General features: G+C 38.1%; 1 protein-coding gene across 1 annotated transcript in view; it reads left to right on the top strand.

Moving 5' to 3' along the window:
- Positions 1–21,317, top strand: part of ADAMTS19 (ADAM metallopeptidase with thrombospondin type 1 motif 19) — a 126,417-nt gene extending 105,100 nt beyond the window's left edge. The window contains exons 21-23 of the mRNA XM_027894532.1: positions 1,693–1,845; positions 18,006–18,183; positions 20,064–21,317. Coding sequence (XP_027750333.1) covers positions 1,693–1,845; positions 18,006–18,183; positions 20,064–20,215 — 483 coding nt within the window. The 3' untranslated portion in view covers positions 20,216–21,317. The remainder of the gene's footprint in view (positions 1–1,692; positions 1,846–18,005; positions 18,184–20,063) is intronic.
- The last annotated feature ends 657 nt before the right edge of the window (positions 21,318–21,974 follow it).

The following is a 21,974-nucleotide window of genomic DNA, read 5'->3' as shown; positions in this document are numbered from 1 at the left end:
CACGTATAATCCAGTATGTCCTGACTCTGGACGTGGGTAACTGAGGGCAAGTAGAATTAAGACATCATTTAACAGCTACAAGACATTCAGATTCAGAGTGGGAACATCTCTGATGTAATTTTGTACCACAGGATGTTGATGCCATCCTGCTTCATGCAGGCTTAGACAGAAGCTGCTGGTAAAGAAAGATGTTTCCTTCCCTTCCTCTCTCTTCTCACCTCTTCTTCCAAGACAACAGCAGTGGGCTAAAGGGCTTGTAAATAACACAGTTTCACATATGCTGCATCCTGAAGGATTGCTGTAGAATGCATTTATTGTTCAAAAATCTTTATTAATTTAAGATTCTTAATGTACTTGTCCATTTGGCTTTCTTCATTTTCTTCTTCATCTTTGTTTTCTTCTTCTAAAATTCTACACTACTTCTAAAAGTAACTGACCGTGGAGGAGGAAAGGTGTTGTTATCACTGTCATCTGGACAAGATAAAGGGGTTATTTGGAACTTCTCCCTTCCTTGGAAGATTAAAGGCCATTCTGATTGCCTCCCATATTAGAAGCTGTGCTATGAATCCGTCCCTGGTCAAAATAACAAGTAGCAGTTTCTGAATGTGGGTGCAGCCCCTTCTTTGGGCTGCTCTACTCAGCAGCACCACTTGATCCCCAAGCAAGAAAGAGCTAGGAAATAGGGAATGTTTTAAAAGGTGAAAAGCAGACAGTAAGGTAGAGAGAAGTAAAGAGCAGCAGCTGCTGGTTTGATACACAGAGGTTTATAATGCAAGGGCTAGTTGTGAGAACAGAGGCATTCAGTTACAGAGGTGAGAAAGAGGAGCACATGGATTGTTTAGTCTGTTTGTTTTACTTCAGAGATGAGAAATGGGTGAGCATGTTTTTGTTGTAAGCAAAATAAATATTCAGAAGAGTGAGGTATTTCCAATGGCCCATTCCTACTATCACCATTATGTAGGAAGCTAGCCATTACTGCTTCCTGCAGTTATAATCAGCTTGGCAAAGGAGAGTTTTGAGCTGCAAAGCAGTGGGATGATCAAAAGCAGTGATAATGTCTGAAGAAGGAAATGGCATAATTTTTGGCTGTGCAAGTGGGAATGGTGGAAAAAAACATAGATTAGGACCTCTTGTGCAACTTGAGGAGAGTTTTCACATGCTGTCTGTACAGTGACTTTGTATTTTGAAGTTCAGTCTGGATTCTTACACAGTTTCAGAATATTTACTTTTCCATTTTAACTTTTTTTCCCTCCTCCCAAAAAAAGTCTGTTAGGTACTAGCAGAGCTTTTCTGAAGTTGCTTCATATCTTATTCTTATGAAACTTTTTTGATTTTCTTTCATTGTATTTCCTTTCTTTATAGAAGATTGCCTAATATTTTCAGTGTAACATTTTGCATTCACTTAATCATAACTTTTTAGGTGTTTTCTTATTCGAAAGCCTGGTTTTTTTATTTTTTCATTAAGCAAAGTATTTTTTTATCCAATTATATGATTTTAGCTAAAAATGAAACAATTACCATAATGCCTCATAAGGAATCATTGCTCGGTTTTTAGTTTTTAACAAATGTGGTGTTGATGCAATTGAGGATTGGAAGTCAGGAAATCACTGAAGCCATGAAATACTTATATTGGCCTGGCAGAGGTCATTAGAAGGGGACAAAAAGGTCCTGAAAACCATCTTTTTCCAACAGTGCTCTGCAAAGTGTGGTAGGGGGGTCCGGCATCGAACTGTGAGATGCACCAACCCACGCAAGAAATGTGTTTTGTCCACAAGACCTAAAGAAGCAGAGGACTGTGAGGACTATTCTAAATGCTACGTCTGGAGAATGGGAGACTGGTCTAAGGTGAGTAATCCTTGGTAGCAGTGCCCCATGGCATAGTATATTTTGCAAGTTGAGTTCTTTGTTAAGAATTGCTTTTATCAGGAGTGTACAAGTCTCCCACCTGAGGGAACAATAAGGCTGAAAACGAACAAACCTAACCCTAAACTGGCAGTCACAGTGAGACCACAGTATAAATAAAAGTCAGATATATGAAGAAAGGGAAGTGAGATGAATATTCAGTCTAATAATGCAAAGCTGGTATAACTTTGATGTTGTCAGTAGGTAGGCAAACAACTCCAGAAACCACAGCTTACTCTAACCTTACAGGCTGCGTATTTCATTACTTTGTGTTTGCATATTTTATTTATGTTTCCAATAAGCTACACCCTCCAGCCTTATAAGGAAGCACCTTTAGCCTATTAAATTTCCGCAGAGAGCATTTAACATCTAGGAAGCATCTATTACTGTCTATTCTGGAAACTTGACATAACTGTCAGTACATTATTTCCTTGGCATGGGTTTTGATTTTAGTGAGATCCATAAGCATAGGCCAGACTGTAACAAACGATGTTGGTTGGATCTGTGATTGAGTGTGTTACTGGACGTGTACCTTGAACATCTGATAAAGGTTTGAATATCCAAAACATGCTGAAATTTTGAAATTTAACCTTGTCAAGATTTTCCCTTGCTACAACACAGACCACACTTAAGCAGAAGGATCGTAATATCTTTTCTTATTTTCCTTTGCTTCTTTTCATAACTTTGCACACAACAGTTTTACTTTTAGCACCTAACATTATTGCAGAGTTTTTGTAACTTGCTTGCATGGAGAAGTATTTAATGTATTTTTAGTTGTCTTTCATGTACTGTAGGAGCTGGAAACAAGGACTAAAGCCAGCAGTGTATGACTAGCCAGCCTTCCAAGAATTAGCTGAAAGTACTCTGTGAGTAACCAGCTACTTTAAAAGCACATAGAATAACCATTAATTTTTTAAGCAACAGAAGCAACTAACTTACAGTAGCAGTGTTACTTTTACACGAGGATACCTTTGGCAATAAAGTTTAGTATTTGCATTTCTATACCACATAACTGCACTTAAAACCTGCATCATTTAACATTAGCACCAGTAGGAAGTAAACCATGGAGAAATGACCATCTGCTTTCTTAATTGAAGCAATTCAAATTGGGGTTGCTGAGACAATATGGGGATGCCTCAGACAGTTACACTGTGTTCCCAGTGCCCTCTGGAGAAAAGAAGAACTTTATTCTCTAATTCATTACTTTTCACAAACATCCATGTCACAGATGAATGTACGAGAACTTGCATCTTCCTGTTCAGTATTTACTGACCGTCTTGTACTTTCTGTTTTCCTCCTGTAGTTCAGAGCTGCAACGCTGTCACCTAAGTTGTACTTTGAACTTCAAAATTAGGACATGAGGAAATACTTCATATGGAATTAACAACATCTTTTGAATAGTTAACGTACAGTCTGACTGTGACTTGTGCAGCAGAGATTTTCCAAGACTTATACCAAAAAATAGACACTTTAATTTCTCAACAGAGTCACAAGTTCAATTTAAAATATACTTGGATTTCCTTTTTTTTTCCTGTTACTCTTCTGTTCCATTGCAAGAGTACATAGCAGCATGAAGTCATGGCATACATGTTAATATGTCTGCAATAGGGGAAACAAATGGAAAGCTCAGATAAATGTTAATCTTTGCTCACTGTTTGTTTCTAACCCAGAGGTTCAGTGCAGCCTTCTGTGTTCACTGTTTTTACTCTTTAGGATTGTTCTTGACATTGACAGAAGGCTGTTCCTTTGAGCAGAGCCAAGTTCCCCCAAGCTAATGCCAAGACTTGGCTTGAAAAATTTAAATGACCCTTCTCACACATTGAAACAAGATGCTTAGTGTGATCCCTATTGGCTTTGCTGCTTCCCTTGAACTCCTAAAGCATAATTTTAAATGAAGTTTAAATTTTTCTATTACTGAAAAGATATGATTAATAACCATATTAGTGCCATAATAGAGTTAACTTGTTTTAAAGTCACATAGAAATCAAATAGTTCTTGCCCTCTGTTTTGTAAAAATAACACCAAGATCAAAGAAATTTTGATCAAAATTCCAAGTGCCAATAGGTCAATAAACACAGTAATCCTTCTAAAACTCAAACTTAATGTAAAAGAAGTCTGTGTAACCTGGCTTGTATGCAGCATTAAACTCTGTAATGGCTTTTAAGTCAGAAGGGTGGGTCAATATGCTAAACATCACTACTCTTAACATCAATTGGGCTCTGTGCCCACCCTCATATAGGGGTATGATGGAAAAGTAAAGAATTAAAGTTCAAACTGAGCTTCTGGAGCCAGCACCTTGTAATATTACCAGTTACATTGTGTTTTCCCAGTGAACGCTGTCCTTGGAATACCCCACTTGACAGTGTGGAAGTTACCTTCAAATGAGGAGTGCTCGTAGATCACAGCTGTTCCTGCACCAGTTGAGGGTGAGGTGTTATTAGCAGCAGTGTCCTTGACTCAGCTGCCCTCTGACTGCCCTTTGCAAAGGCCCGTGAGGCTCAGAGGAATTCATCACCCAAGTATAAACAAGCAGGGAAGAGGCAAAATGAAATGCACGTGAATTGCACGATTATGCACCTACTGGCTTACTAGAAAACCGTGTAACTGTAGGAGTCCTTTTCCAAAAAAAGACTTATGTGTCAACAACATAAAGTTCTCACAGGTCATCTCTAGGGTACTCTATGTGGGAAGCTGTGTATATTTTTTTTTTCTATTATCTAGACTCTTCAGAACATTGTTGGAATAAATGCAGCATGAGAGGCAGGATGAATTTTGGAGCAGGGAATAGTTTGGAGAGAGGGTTTTAAAAATAAGAATTAAAAGCTTGAATTTAATATGGTATTATATCAGAAACTTCTGGAGATACTCATCAAAGGATAACAGGATCAAAAGACTGGAAAATGAAGTAGAGTTTAGGAGCAGCCATTTGTAGAGATGAAAAAAAGTACAAAGTATGTGTGCATAGGAGACCAGAGAAGATAATGTGGCAGAAGTTGTAAAAAGACTGGAAAGAGGACCTATTCTGAAGAAACTAAAGAAGGAGCAGTGACAGAATTTCTAAATAGTTTCTATATGTTAGAACAGAGGTACAGACAAGTCAAATACGACATCTGGAATAGTGGTCCCAAGAGTTGAGATGGAGTTCACTTTGTCTTTAACCTGAACAAGCAGAAATGTGAAGTGAAGGTTCATCTGTTACATTTTTTCTACTGAGTCTGAAGGGGCATCTGAAGCAACTGCTTGGTTTTTACACCAATGAGTCCCAGAATTCGTAGCCTATTCTGAATTATTTATTTCAGAAAATACATGCCGTGCTCCCTAGAAAGTGTGTATGTGTACAGTGGAGAAGTCAAGTCTCCAGCTGTCTGGGGGAGACAGAGTCACAGAGAGATTTGCTAATGGAGTGGTACAGAAAGCAGATGTCAGTGATGAAGACTATCTTCTGTCCCAATCAAAGAACATGTGGAAATGGAGAAAAAAACCCAACAAAACAACAAAAACCTCTTTTTTGCCAACTATTCAAAAGCATGGGACATTCAATCTTTAAACTGTGTGCTTAAACATTTGGACAGTCTCTAAATTTCCACAGCAAACAAACTCAGATGATTTAATCTCCTTCAATTACAAAAAATAGAATTTGGATAATATTAGTGTTACAATTTTACTGACAAGGTAATTAGCCTTGGTTTTATTCCTTGGATCCCCATCCAAAATTGTTAAGCTCTTTTAGAATCTGAGAAGGGAATAGGCCTGGCCATGCATCAAAATATGACACTGTCAATAGATTTATGGACAAATAAATTGTATTACTTTTGTGAAATAATAGAAGCCAAAATAATACTGACATCAGGTTAATGACTTTTGTATTGACTTAATTATAGTTATTTTCTGGCAAATTAGGTGTGTCTTTGTTTCAGAAATTAAACATGGACAAATAATATGGTAGATGCCAATATAAAGAAATGAGAGTTGTAGAGTTTTGTACGTTTCTAACTGGTCCTATAATGCTAACAATATTAACATCTTTTTTTCAGATAAAGTAGGTTTTTTAGTTAAGTGTACTGTAGTATTTTGTCTGGAATAAATGTCATGTCAAGTTTTAGAAAAATAGAACAAGACCATTCTTAATAACCAGGCAAATCCACAGATAAAACTGGAAAAAAATTTTAGAAGTAGGCATTCACCATTTTGCACACACAAAAAATCACACATAAATGGGAAAGTCAGTATCTGTATTAGAGTTTGATCTACTTTCAAGGACATCTTCGTTGATTTTCTGCTACAAGCATCTTTAGGGTAACGAAGTTCTTGGGAACACCAAATTGGAATCAAAATTAATTATGAGTGGTTGTTGTGTTGTCCCTTGAGTTGCATTATCTGTAAGTGGGCTGTGTTAGGTAATAATTAATTTGTGGCACATCTTAATAATTAATACCGGAATTGAACCATCCTAGGCCCCATAGAAAAACAAAGCAAGAGCAAACAAGAGTAAAAGAAGCTAACAGCTCCTGCTGAAAGATGCTTCCAGTCTTATCTGACAAGTGACACAGTAGGGGGAGAACTATCTAATCAAATAGATAATGAAAGGAAAAGAAAGAAAAAAATATTTTTAATCCAAACCTGATAACAGCTCCCCTGTTTTTCCCTATGTGCCCTAAGAGTAGGTCTCAAGCAGAAGGTACCCCCTTTATACGTTAGCTTTTGACGTTTCCGTCAAGAAGTGAACGAGTACATGCCCACAATGACCTTCTCATGCAGTAAAAGAGATGGTATATTGCAAAAAAAAATTGGTAACCGTTGCAAAAAACCAACCCTCATAGGCAGAAGAAGATGCCTGGAAGATGGCAGTGTGTAGCAGAGGCAAATATAGCCCCATGCTTACAAACAAAGCAAGCTGCATGGTGCCATCTGAAGGGGTGGTGTGGGGAAAGAGGAGATTCACTCACACAGCCGCTGTTGTTACTTTTCAGAGAGAGAAAAGGATAACACTGATAAATTCAGCAGTTGTATGAAAGTGTTTCGGATTCTACTGATTTAAAAAAAAAAAAAAAGCGGTTTTTGGGAAGGCAGGCTGAGGTGCCTGCTGGAGACACAAAACAGTAGTGAAAGGACTGACTTCCAAGTCACCTTGATAGACATGAACAGTTGGAAGAAATCTAGAAAATTCCAGAAGAAAAGGAGATCTGAAATATAGCTGAACAAGGTGGGGTAGTAGAAGTAAAATTATAAAAATGCTACCAAAATATATAACTGATTAATAAATAAATAAATAAATAAATTGTGTTTTCTTCCACTTATACCCCACGATATTTCAGAACTAGATATTATTAATATTAGCATGCAGTTGTTGACTTTGAACTTTTGGGCAGCTCTGCGAATTTTTTGGGTGCTCCTTTGAGGCGTATCCTCTGTGGTTCTACTTACAGCCTGAAACCACTGCTTTAAGCAAAGCAGTGTGGCTGCTGTTTGCAGGGTATTTGTACCCTCTTTTGGCACTACTTGAAACTGACAAGTGTGATTGACTGGGCTCTGGCTTACAGGTGTGAGGAAGAACGGATCTATATCAACAAAGGAGAATTTTATTTCATGTGAAGCAGAAATTGCTGTGCCAGTTGGCATGAATTTTAGAAAACTTTTCACTGTACAATGGAACGCATTTTATCTCAAGTTGAATAGGCTGTTGGTATCCACACTCTAAGCATGATCCCTGTTTTGCTGTTTTCTAATGTTGATGACTAACTGTTCCTCTACCTTCTGTAATTACCTTCCGTACTGGCAAACTTCTCTGTTTATTGAGTTGCCAGATTTGGCAATCTAGCCCTGACCAAAAGAAGACATAGATGGATTAGGTATTTTAGTGATGCATTGAATTCACAGATCCAGGGTGTCCACTGAGCTTTGTAGTCTGACAGATTTCTTTCCATTCCATAAAAATGACTGTGCTTGAAGGAATTCCTCTTCCTACAGCCTTACTGAAAAAAAATGACACAGTGGCTGTTCCTTGGTAGCCTGAAAAGTGCTATTTTCTTGAGAAGTGGATTGATCAAATAAGATATTGTCACCTGGATAAGTCCTTAGAATACCTTTTTGTGGAACAACCATGTGAAAGGCTTACTGAAATGTTACAGAAGAATACAAAGTTATTACTCTGCACGGAAAAAGTTTGGTTAAACTTTTAAATATCATGGCATTGACTGAAAATCTTTGCGAAGAGAAAGATAGCAGGAGCCCAATTGCTTCTGCTGAGGCTTGCCCTGTTCTGCCTTTTGGCTTTTGGATGTAGTGATCTCTTGGAAGGCCAGGTGAAGGAGACAAATTCACACCTAGCAGGAGGATGTGTCATGCAGCTACAAGTGCAGAAGTCACAGAGGATAGCGCTGGCAGCTTGCCATCACCTCCTTTGCCACTGCTAATGCCTTCCAAGCCATTCTAGTGCAGCCTAGATCCGGGAGGATACAAATTTCCAAAGTTTTCTGCTTGCAAGTCTTGCGGTGCCAGGCCACACATTACTGCTGCAGGAGATTTACATATGGCCATACATGCATATAATCATAGATACAGATAAAGAAAAACATTCATGGTAATTGCTGAATAGAAGCAATGTCCTGTATCTGTCTGCTATGTGCCTTCCCAGAACTGCCTACCATTTTTGTTGAGGGTGCTGGCATCTTTGAACTGTGAGTCTTCTGGAAGGCTGTGTAATTCAGCAGGTAGACAGATGGTGCTTTGCCAGTGAAATCTGTGCTCTTCACACTCTGCTCCACAGCTCTTACAATGCACAACTTCATAGCGCAGCTAGCAGGATGGATATCACGGAACACTCTTCTGAATGAAGAAGAGTAGTATCTAAGCATCCCTTCAGTGTCCTTGTTCTGACACCTAATTCTTGCTTAATCAGGCTTGGTCTGAAAAGGTTATTCTCAATAGATTTTATAAGACAAGGACTGTACTGACTACCAGAATTTCAGTGAGTCGAGGAGCTATGCTGAATTTATGAGCAAAAAAACAGCATCACATAACATCACAAGTAACTATGTAAGAAAGGAGCCAATGGAATTAGAAGTAACATTGGATAGAAAAAAAGAGGGATGGGGAACCTTTCTGGAAATGGGTTTTAGAGCTTTGGGGACCTTGAGCGGTCTTAAGTCCCTGGCCATTTCTTGGTCTCATCCCTGTGCTTGCCTGGTACTGTGTTGTGCTTATCTCCAGGAACTAAAACAAAGATATTTGTCTCAGAAAAGTGCTTCCCTACCTCTGCATGGCCCCCATCTCCAGCCACATGTTGTTCTTTCCCACGGCATGTTACTACCGGCAGTCCTTGGTTATTACCAACCACCCTTGTCTGGCACTACCAGCAGTCCTTGGTTGGCTCCAGAGCCAACCAGCTGTCGGTGTTTGAGACACACACATTGGCCCCTTGTCTTCTGGGACTCTGCAGTACTTGACTCTGCGCTGTGAGACAGCACACAGGCTGGAAAACACTGCAGTTTGTCTGGCTTTCTGTGGCTGGTCCCACAGTTTGGAGAAGAATGCCAGTTCCCTGACATTTTGAGTCACATACTTTTTTATCTTTTCAGTGCAGACATTTGCTGCATGTTCATTAATTTCTGTTTTAAGGGTCTTGCTTTTGTTTAGTGATACACATTGGGGGAATTAATTTCATCAGTGTTCATGATATTGCCTACTTTTTTTGGTGGTGTTTTTTTGTTTTGTTTTCTTTTTTTTTTTTCTGATAGCTGACAAGTCATTCCAAAGTGTTTAGTGTGTACAGGAAAATTCAATTACTCATTCTAGTGCTGAGACTCAGTCCAGTAGATGTTCTTTTGCTTGTTGTATCTACACCTCTAAGATCATCTCTCTCCCTTTCCAAATGTTTTCCTCAGCATCTCTGACTATATCATCTGCCAATGCGTAACTCTTTCAGCTGGTTCACTTGGGTTCTGTTAGAATTAATGTAATCCATCTGCTCTCATGGGATACGGCTGATTTTTTTTTGTTGGAAAATGTTTTCTTTCATTTTTTTTTCCTGTATTTCATGCAGCTATAGAAAATACTGCCTCAGGAGTTAATTCTTGTGATAAACTTGATCCTCTATGAAATACTCATTTTGTCTAAAAAGTATTTAGTGGAGATTTTTTTGTTACTTTCATTACTTTTAATCTGTGTGATTCTCACTGTTTTCTACTGGCTTCTAGTGGCAAAACGAAAATACTTAAAGTATATATATAACTGAATCTTGAAAATTCCTTTTGAAATAGTTTTTTCAGAGGCTGTCTTGAGCACAACAACCGTGAAGCAGCAGAGTTTTTGGTTTTCAAAGCTGTAAGGGGAGGGGACAACAGAACTGCCACCTTGGAGTTCCAAAGGGCAGACTTTGGCCTGTCTAGAGGACTGGTTGACTGAGTCCTTTATGAGGACTCAGTCCTGAATGGTGAAGGAGTCCAGGAAGGCTGGACATTCTTCAAGGAGGAAATCCTAAAGGTGCAGGAGCAGGCTGTCCCCATGTGCTGAAAGATGAGCTGACAGGCCTGGCTGAATAGAGAGCTTTGGCTGGAACCTGGGAAAAAAAGGAGTTTATGACCTTTGGAAGAAGGAGCAGGCAACTCAGGAGCAGTACAAGCACTACAGTGTCATGAGGTAATGTAGGGAGAAAAGTAGAAGGGACAAAACCCAGCTAGAGCTTAACCTGCCTACCTCCATAAAAGACAATAAAAAGATGTTTCCATAGCTGCATGACCAACAATAAACAAGGTCTAAGGAGAATCTCCATCCTTTCTTGGATGCAGCGGGAAACATAGTGACGAAGGATGAGGAAAAGCCTGAGGTGCTTAATGCCTTCTTTGCCTCAGTCTTTACTAGCAAGACCAGTTGTTCTGTGGGTTGGAAGCTGCCTGAGCTGACAGACAGGGAGTAGAAGTAGAACAAAACACCCCAAAATCAAAAGGAAAAATGGTCATTAACCTGCTCCATCACTTAGACATGGACAAGCCCGCAGGGCTGGAAGGGATCCACGTAAGGGAACTGAGGGAGCTGAAAGGAGGATCCAGACTTGTCAGCCTGACCTCAGTGCTGCAGACGGTTGTGGAGTGGATCATCCTGAGTGACATCCCGTGGCATGTACAGAACCTGAGAGATCAGGCCCAGTCAGAGTGTGGGTTTGTGAAAGGCTTGACTGACCTGCTGTCCTGCTGTGACATGGTGATCTGCCCAGTGGAAGAGGGAAGGGCTGTGGATATTAATAAAATTATGCGCTCAAAGGTTAATGTTTCGAATTATTTTGAAGGGTTCATTTTCATCAGTCCCAAGTAGCACACTCCAACTAATTTCATCAGAAAGATAAAGGTAATTGCATCGTCAAATCTAACTGCTTCCAGATTCTTGTTTGCATGTGTGATAGTCATGAATGGAAAGTCACCTTCTGCCAAAATACCATGGAATGATATCTCAGATATGAAATTTGAAATACAAAAGGGCTTGTTCATCACTAAGCACTGATGGCAATGATATATACGTGTGTGAGTCAGCACAGGCAGGCCCTCTGGGACAACCACAAATCCATGGCTAAAACAGAAAAAGCGGATTTACTTCTGTTTCCTTGCTAAGGGGACATTCCCAAAGCAGCACCTGGGCAGAGGTACAAAAATAGAAATACAAGTGCCATTAAACCCCCTTAGTACTAGAGGATCCACCTCCCTGGGCATGCCCAATCACTCTTTCTGCAAAGAACTTCTTCCTGATGTTGAAAAAGTCATTAATGATGAGAGAAAAATGCTGATACCTTCCATGATACTTGGGGGGAAATGAGAGGCATTTTTAAATGAATGGGGTTTTTTAAGGAAATTGGACTCCAGATTGTCACACCTTTAACAAAACAAGCTCATGTCACTGGGACGATCCAGATAATTAAATCTTGAAGTGGATGACTGTATTTCATCAGTTCATCCAAGAAAGAAAATGGGGAACAGAACCTGAGTTTCAAATATAGACATAGAATTTGCTACCTCCAAGCCCAGTCCATTCATATTCAAGCCTATCAAACCCTACTGTTGATTCAGAGTAGGTGGGTAGTGATATTCTGAAGAATAGATGTATATATATACTGACCTAGAAAAAATGAGAGTTGTTTTTTGCTGCTTCTTGTCTTGATACCAAAGGCAGTTTTTCCTCCTTTGCCAAAAAATCAAACTGTTCTGCATGGGAGCCTAAAAGGGATTAAAAAAAGATGAGGTGATGAAGGTTTCCTCCATATGATCCCTATCTCTAGCTTATCAAAGGTGAGCTGGGGCTCTCTCTATCTTAATTTAAAATCTTATCTCTTTTAAACAGTTATATAGTGCAAATTCTTACTTCAGAAAGAAGTGCTAGAAAGAAAAAAATGGGGGGGGGGCAGAGTAAGGTACAGAAGAAGGGGGGAAAAAAGAGAAAACAAAAATAAAAATAAAATACCCAAAAATAAAATAAGTAGGGGCATCTCAAACTTGCTAAACTTAGAAGAGACCAACAACAGAATTTGTTCAACTAAACTTAGCACAAGTTCTGAATTTTAAATTTGGCATTCTGAGGTGTTGGGTGTGTCAGAAATGAGAGAGGCACAAAGACCTTCCTGGAAATGATGCATGGGAGAACTCAAACTCCATCTTATGCTTATATCCATCAGTCCCTCTTTTTCTACTAGTTACACTATTCACAAATGCCTTTATTTTAAAAAAAAAAAAAGTACTTAAGTAAACTGCAGATTATTTTCTTTATTTAGATAACCTTTAAGAATATTGCAAAACTCAGTAAAAAGCCTTTGTGGCAAACAAATGCACCACTTTATCTACAACCTGCCTTCAGAAGCAAAGTTCATAGAAAAATAAAATACAAAAAGATTTTGCAAGCATGTCAGCAAATATGAATCCTGCTGCTAAATTCTGATTGCTTTCTATTCCTGTTTCACACTCACTTTATGAAAAGTTTGAAACCGTTTACAGGCTGGAACTGATGAACCTATACATAAATGATTAGGAATGCTCTGCTAATAATTTCCAGTAAAACTCATCAGTGAGTTTCCTTGTGAGCACGTCAGTCTCTGCTTTGAATGCTACTTAGACTTGTAAAACCCTTTTATTGAGCTGTCCATTTATTTTTGAAAGTAAATTGCCCGAGTCAGTTCTGTTAACACTGTCACAGATTGTCTTTTTTCATTGTTGGTTGTATCAGCCTCTGCACTGATTGCCTGTTGTCTTGGCAAAAAGATGCATTTTGACCGTTACTGTCTGCCAGTGACAATTTTTCCCTTAATTTAGGAATTCCTACTTCTTGTAAAGGCCAGCTGGAAGCAGCTAACGCATTACAGCAACTTCCTCAGCTGCTGGCCTTGGGAATATGTATTCTCTCCAGAATATATATCTTTGGCAGGGAGCAGAAAGAAGGAATCTTGGGTAACGGGTGTGCATGCCAAGTGAAAGGATTGTTATATTTAACGCCTAGTTTCTGTCCTTGAAATTATGTCTAAAAGAAGTTCAAAAGTAGGACAAAATTCAAACAGGGTCTGTAGTTTTGGTTTCTTCTCTTGAACGAAAGAATAACTTTAGAAAAAAAAAAAATAGCTGTTAACTACCTTTACCCAGGATTTTTTTTTTTTCTAATCTTTAGCAGGAATGTTTTACATGTCTTGCTGCTTGAATGATTTTACAGTACATTTAGGACTGTGTCCAAAATGCACAGATTAACAGCCACATAAAAAAGCCCTCTGGCTGTGTATTAGAACATTTAGTCTAAACCTACAAATACAATTGTCCTACGGGACTTTTTGTTAATCAGCTACATGGCCTTAAAGTGTAGGTCATCTGAACAGTCAGAAATAAAATGCAATTAACCTCCCACAAAAATAAAGTATCCCATGTACAAGACTGACGTCTAGGAGGTAGATGGGATGAGAAGAAGAGCTATAGAAATGTATTCTTCTTTTACTAATAACAAAAATAGTGGGTTTAAATTAATCTGAGATCTTCTATATTAATGAAAATGCTACATATTGGTTTGGAGTGGGCATTTTCTGTAAATCTTATATATGTAATTTTACATTAATATATATATACATAAACATAAAAAAATATGAGCAGTTTTTCTTTCTGATTAAACTGCTTAATGTGTTAAAGTGAAAATATTTTCCATTTTCTGTAAATTGAAAGCTTTGTTTCAGTCTTAAACACGGAAATTAACAAAACATGCAGAACCTATGCAGCTTTATCTACATACCATGAGCACTACCAAAAAACGTGACAGATGCACATCCAGTGAGAGGTATTTACCTCAGGTTGAATATTTTCAGTGAGAGAAACCCAAAGGTGAGGCAAGCTTGGGAGGCAGTTTAGCAAGAGTCTGCTTCAGCTAGAATGCACATATGCATTTACAGTATCATGAATATCAAAATGAGGGTCAGAGGTGTTGCTCAAAAGTGTATCCAGCTGATTTGCAGAAGTTGAGGTGTCTCCTAGTGAAATCAGACCCGGTCCATACCTTTGCAGGGTAAAGAAGAAAAATGTTCTGAATGCTTTTTATCCTCCCATATTGAGTGGCTGCTCTCAGTTACAGCAGCACTTTGTGGATGTGTTTGCAGGAAAAGTTTGGTTTGAGACCACTTCATGGAGACAGAAATCTCAGTGTTTGTCTGTGTAGCTAGCAAGGTCACTGCTAAATACCACACCTCATGTATGGTTTCCCTATTTCGTACTATTTCACTATTTCAAGTTACTTAGAATATAAGATAATGTAGATATGGGATAATATAGATATGGTAAAAAGACTTCCAGTGAGTAGAATTCTTAATTCTGAATTCTGAATTCAGACTACTGCAGCTGCTGCTGATGGTATGTGAACATGGAAGAGCAGAGCTTGCCTATCAGATCCCTAATAGTTTAGAAAAATCTTGCTTTACTTGAAAACTGACCAGGCTGGTTTTGAAAGTTTTGGATTGCAAATCACTGTGGTAGCCTTGCCTCTTCACAGCTTCCCCAAGCATCTTACAAGACTTAGTAATAAGTTCCCAGTTTTTAAAAATAAGAATAAATACACTGTTAAAATTTAGTACATTTCTGTGAAAAGAAGATAGAACAGAAGACAAATTATTTCCTGTGTGAACTGAGACATTTTATTTAACCATCCTTTGATATCAGTTCCTTTGTATAAAGTTCTGATGTTAATAAGTAGGTCAAGCAAGACTAAAATTAATTGTTTGCAAGATCCGTACATCTTTGGGTAGAAAACTACATTGCAATGCTTCATAACACTCTTTGAAATATCTCACAAAGGCCAATGGAGGCTCAGTTATTAAAAAGGTATTAATTCACCAATTAAGATTTTAATGCTGAAATCTTGCCGGACTCTGCATAGAAATTCAGGACCTAAACCCTGATGAGCTGAGAGGGAGATCTGTCTGTTTGTTGCGTATTTGTGTCAGTTGCAGCCACAAGAACCTTTCAGGACAGAGTTCATTTGATGTAGGGAAGATGTGGCTGCTGCCAGAGTGCTCTCCACAAAGGCACCTGCCTGCGTGAATCGTTGGGCAATTATCAGTTGCAAGATAAACCGCTAAAGCCCATTTTGTTAGCAGAAGTGTAGTGTTTTCAAATCCCATTCCCCCCTCCAGTATTCCAGATGGCTAGGTTGCACCTGCTCATCCTAGAATAGCCAAAGTTTAAGGACAGGTAAGTTACTGTTAGGAGTCTGATGTGCCAGGTCCACCTGCCTGTGTCAGTAGCTGATAAAAGGAGATACCTATATACTACAAGCTCACACATACTCTAACTGTGGTTAATAAACATGCAACTGTTTTACTGAAGGGAAAATATATAATACTGTGTGCAATATTACTCTAAATTAAGATCACCGTGTTAATATTTAAATATTATCTTCATCTTATTAGACATCTCCAACACACTAACTTCATCATATTGCCTTCATCTTTCCTTCACTCTCACATTTGTTTTCTTTTTGTGTTGTAGTTCTGGTTTTGACTTTTTTCTTTTTTTTTTTTTTATTACCTTTTATTACCTTTTATTACCTTTTATTACTTTTTATTACCTTTTATTACCTTTCATTGTCTCAATTTCAATTTCATTAAAATATTACAAAAATAAATCTCTCTGGAATTACGGTGAAAGGAATTCAAGAAGTGGCTAGAATTCTGACCATATTAAGATTGATGTTCTGGCTGCTATTGCTAAAAAAAATTGTGTAGGTATATCTGTGTTGACCATGTGCATAATGTTGGCCATTATAGGGAGTCAGATTATTTTAAGCTGCACAGAGGAAAGGCAGAGAATTCAGGAAAAGGAATTCTGCTGAGAGGCTTTTTCTCATGCAATTTTAAAGCAGTAATCTAGATTCAGAGTTGATGACAGACTTCTGCTTTGAAAAAATTTCAGTTTCCCTCCTGCAAACAGCATATTTGTTCAAATGTTAAACTGTGGTTGATACTGAACAGACAACTATCTATTTGTAATTTAATATCTTTACATATGTTGGCTCATGCAGGCTGTATCTGATTAACTTAGCAAGGCATAGTTCTTTATTGACTCTGTGGAGTTACTCCCAATATACATCACTGAGAACAGAAGCAAAATCAAGTCCACTTGCTGCCTTTATAGGATGCCAGTGTTTGATTTCGTGTGGTTGGAAGTGGAAGTGTGGTTTGGACTTGTTCTGTCCCATGTGAAAACACCCTTCAAGTGTATATCCTAGTCTCTTGTACCTCTCCTGGAATCTTGTGAGTCCAAAAGATGGGAGTCCCACTCTTCTAAATGCATACATTTGGGTGCAAGCTCTTTATTTCCCCTTTAGCACATGTAAACCTCTTCTCCTATTAACAGTGTTTAAAATGTCACTTGAAGCAAATCTAAGGGGTAAAAACTCCTTCAGTGTTTCCTACACTGAAAATTTATTCGTTCTTTGCAGAAAACTGTATTTCTTCATCTCCATCTTGAGACAGGATGATTGCAAAACGTCTTTTATTATAGCACCGTCTCCTTGTATTTCTCTCTCATCTCAATTTTTTTTTCAGCTGCTTCTTGAAGCTTCAACAGGAAATATATTCTGGATATTTATGTAATTAAGATTTTTTTATAATAAAAATATTTTTAGGACTAAGAACCAAAATTTTCAGCCAGAGCTCTTAACACTCATTGCAAGAAATTGATTCAAATTCAAAGTATTTGAAGGTGTCCTCTGTAATATATTTCTCCAAAGCTTACTTAAATGTGTGGGTACTTGAGTCAAAATCATTAGAGGGTAGAAGAAAATTCCAGTATATAATTTTTTAACAGAGTTGTAGTTAAAGCAATAGAATGTGTGTGAATGGGCACAAAAGTAATTCATGTCCTAAGAAATTTTGTTCACAAAAAGTCAGTGAAGAGCAAAGCATGGATTTGGGGTTTTCTTTTTTGCGATAGGTTTTGTGTGTATCTGTACAACACTGCCCAAGTCTTCATTCTAATATACTATGTTGCTGTGATAGAAGTAGAAATTAGGTGATGTTACAGAGCCCAGCTGTTTTACTGTCTTACCTCATTCTCTGTGGCAACAAGCTGGGAGGGTTGATTAAAAACTACACAACTTGTGTCACATGGTGTGTTTCATTTGTGGGACACATGAAAACATGAAGGTGTGATGCAAAGACAGGAGGGAGACACTCTGCTCAGTAGAAAGAGCACTTTTGCAGCTGTCAATTAATGGCTTACTTAATAATTCTTCTGTCTGTTAGTGTCTGTGAACAGTTTTTTTTCCCATCACTTTCACCTCTAATAAGAGTAAATTAGGATATAGAAGGACAGCAGCTTCTACTCTCTTCAGGCACATTGCTGTTTAAGTTTCATCACAGGCTCTACAAAATGGACGTTGACAGCAATGAGATACTGGAATCAGTCCTTCACTTAATACTGCAAATTTATTTGTGCTTTTACTAATTGATTTTCATTCAGCTAACCGAATGGAATTGGGAAATACTGGAATGCTGATGTCTGAAGGAGCAGCCACTGACATCACCTGGACTGGCATTTCATCTTCACGATTATCAAAGGCAAAAATACCTTTCCAGTGAATGTGTCTTCTGTGTCTTCCAGTGCTCCGTTACCTGTGGCAAAGGGATGCAGTCCCGAGTCATCCAGTGCATGCACAAGATCACAGGGAGGCACGGTAATGAATGCTTTTCTTCGGAAAAGCCCGCAGCCTACAGACCCTGTCATCTCCACCCCTGCAACGAGAAAATTAACGTTAACACAATAACATCACCCAGGCTAGGTAAGCAGTCAGAATGGCACATACCCGCTGGAAATCCCTTTTCAGTTCTTTCTCCCCATACATTAATGATGCTCTCAGCTTAAAAACAGAAGGTTAGGGCTCAGGAGATACTCAGGAGATGTAAATTCTCTGCAGACTCCTCTCACTGCCTCAGTTTCCCTGTGTGTCCATCACAGACTGTACCTCAGAGTGGTGAATTGTTTTTGTTAGCCAAGGAATATGTTATGAGACTGTACAATATTATGGGCACAAAATATCGCATGTGAAAATGTATTTGTTTTAGAAACACTATAAACATATTTGGTTTTATATATATTTGTCCATTCGGTTTTATCGAACATTTTTACAGCAAGAAAGTACCTTCTTTTCTCTTTAAAAGCTCCACAAAGTATGTTCTCCTGATATTTAACATTTATCATTTAAGATGAAGAGATTTGCTCTTCCTTAAGGAACTCAGGTTCTCTTTTGTTCTTAAAGAAATTGCATTATTGAATAACTACAGAACTGTTAATTCTGTAGTTATTTTCTAATGCACTGTTGATGATGACTACTGTTAGCTCCCCAAATCATTCTTCTGCATTTTGACCATGACTGGGGAATGCTGAAGGCTTGCTATATGACAGCATACCCTTTCCCAGCTGATTTTCCAGAGCCCTGTTTAAGCTAAACCTTCCTGCCTGATAGGTTTCTCCTGCATGGAAAACAAGTCCAGCATTTCAGACTGCATGTAATACTTCCCTTAAGTCAGTGAAGGGTATTTCCCTTTGAAGTTTTTAGCCTTTAGACATTTCAGTGTAGCAGACGTTCCCTTTTTCTGGATGGGATGGCAACTGTTGCTCATGGCCCTCTCCTCACTGTTGTAAAGTTCTTCTGTATCTTTCTTTGCTCAACTGATGTCTCAGAAGCAAGCGGCCATTACTCCATCACTGAAACTTTCCCTCTGGTGAGGTATAAGCAGCTTTGTGTCATGAAGTAAAGTGAATCAGAAAGATTCACAGAAAAAAAATACAGTGTCATATTCATTAGAATTTGACTTGATGTGGTGTACACAAAAAAAGATTGGGCTAATTTGCCCTCATGGAATGGCTTATGTAGCACTGATGTTAGTAATCTACTGTCAGTATCATCCAGCATGGAGTCAGAATCCAATCCAACAGAAACATTAACATCTCCAAATTAAATAATGCAATGCTTCACTTCAACATATTGATAATTCTGGCCTCCAGTTCCATTCATATTATGCAGTAGAGATCCTTTGGATTTGAGGGTAGGGCTAGTGAAAGCTGATGGGGATTGCACCACTAGCTCTTTTACAAGTGTGCTGTCTGTTTTCTTCTATTAAAATAGGAGAGTGATTCAAATCTGAGATTGATTTCTTTTTTCAGTTCCGTGTTTATGATGGATTTTGGATGACATCTTGTTCTTGTGCCCTGTTTTTCAGTTTAATTCAGTTTTTCCATTTTAATTCTGTGTGTGCAGTAGTACAGCTTAAATAACTGAATGTGCAAAGTTCCAAACTTGGTACTACGGTCCTTCTATGCTTAATCTCTGTGAGAGGCTTCCGTAAGTGAAACAGGACAGTAAGACGGGCTTCACTTGCTCATGAGGAGACAACTGCATGACATAAAACTAATTAAGTTCAATGCAACTTAATCTAATTTGTAAATTAAGCTGGCCTTAAAAAATTTTTATGTTGAACATACTGAGAACAGGACTGGGGGGGGGGTTGACGGTGTTGTTTCTTTTATTTAATATCTACGTCTGTTACCCTTTCCCTTCCCCAGATACACTTCGTGTGCCCCTGTCTCCTTTGCTACCTGATTCTTCACTAGTAAATGCAACAGCAATGTATATTTGATTTTCTGGTTGTTGTTTCACAGCTGCTTTAACATTCAAGTGCCTGGGAGACCAGTGGCCTGTGTACTGCAGAGTGATAAGAGAGAAGAACCTCTGTCAAGACATGAGGTGGTATCAGCGATGCTGTGAGACGTGCAGGGACTTTTACGCGCAAAAAATGCAACAAAAGAGTTGACCTCTGTCAGGCTGGCTGGCTCTCAGCTCTTTGCAATATTATTATTTATAAACACACACACACACACACACACACACGCTTTTTCAGACCAAATATTATCAGATGACATATAATTTAATCAAATTAATTTATTTTTGCCTGCCAGACATCCTTAATGGTTTTGGTTAGATGGCCAACATGTTTTATCCTCCGACATTTTTGTAATTAATTTTTATAAGAACACTTTTGAATGCATTATCAGAATTTAAAAAAAAATTAGTAACTAGTATTTTAAATGTTTATTTTCAGTAGGGTCATCTCTGTTGCAAAAAGAAAAAAAAAAGTCATGTTATCTTGAATTTATTTTAATTTAGCTGAATAGTTTTGTTGTATATGGAAATAAAGCCCTTTAATTTTATTATATTTTTGGCATTCAGAGTCAGAATGATCTTGCGTATTTTGCAACAGATGTTGAGATGAGTAAGCTAACATTATTGAACAGTTTATTACAGAATGTATTGTGAAATTAGTTCATTTGATTTAGAAACTTACTGAAGGGGATATTCTACTGTAACTTATAACGTATTATAAACAAAAAAATTAAGATAGCTTAAGTAGAGATTTTGATCATTCTCATGGACACATACTTGAACACAAGTATTGAATCAATGAAACACTGTAGAGATTTACACTGAATCACTGTTGCACTGTTTGAGGTAGTGTAGAGAAATGCAGTCCTAGAACTTGTACCATCCTATGAATACATGTCTGTACTATTTTAATACATCACTTGATTTTAAACATTTTGAAAAAAAAATACAACCCATGCCCCTCTATACCTTTGTGTGTCCTCTTGCAGATTTACAAATGGGAGAATCCTTTCTCCTGCCACTTGTATGAATTAATCTGTTAAACATTCTCAGTTCTCTGTTGATGATTTAGAAAATAGCTTTGTAATACTACTTTAGTTTTATCTTTGTTTATTGAAAAAGTCTTTATAAAAGTTAAATGTTTTACAGTTTTGTGAAACATTATGAAACAGCTAAGATTTTCCTTATGAGAAAATATTGTACATGATTCACATGATTTTTAGATTTTCAATAAAAAGTAAAGCTCCTTTTGTTATTTGAATTTTTCCTCTCTTGGGTACCCGTATCTGGTAGATGAATCCATCGAGCCCTGCACTGCTCCAGTCCAGGTACAGCTCCAGTACAAGTGTCTCCTGCCTCTTGACTTAGGCATCACTCTGTAGTTGCAGACAGACATGCCTCTCTGTGAGCCTTGATATGTGGAAGGTTGTTTATAACAGAGTGACGTTCAGTGGAGAGGCAGTTATTTATCTCAGGTGAGTTCTGTAACCACTGAACTTGGTAGGTACGTCTTCTGCCTCCATTTTGTGATGCAACCCTTTAGTTCTGCTGTGAAAACATGTAGGAGAGCAAAAGCTGAAGGCAAGACAGCTGGAGAAATAAGCCAGAAAGGCATCATCTTTTCTACTGAAAGCTAAAATGAAATGCGTCTTTACTTGAATGATTGTTACTTCTAATTATCTAGGAAGATCCTGCTGTATAGATGTGACGCAGATATCCACCCGACTTAACAAACTGAGACCCCAGTCAGGACTGTGAGTCTATCGAGGCAGAATATTTTAGTGCAGTCTTAACTCCTGTTGAAGTCAACATATGTGCTTTCAAATAGCTGTGCTATCAAAATCTTTGGTTTGGCATCTTGCTGCTGTGCCTTCAGAAACTGCGACTTTAATGAGGTGCTAATGTATGAT

The sequence above is a fragment of the Empidonax traillii genome, unplaced genomic scaffold (assembly GCF_003031625.1).
Source record: "Empidonax traillii isolate 1590-97213 ecotype Southwest subspecies unplaced genomic scaffold, ASM303162v1 scaffold2:size4533513, whole genome shotgun sequence".
In the NCBI taxonomy this organism is placed as follows: Eukaryota; Metazoa; Chordata; class Aves; order Passeriformes; family Tyrannidae; genus Empidonax; species Empidonax traillii.
Note: the sequence above shows the minus strand (reverse complement) of the source record. Positions and strands in the feature narration are given on the sequence as shown.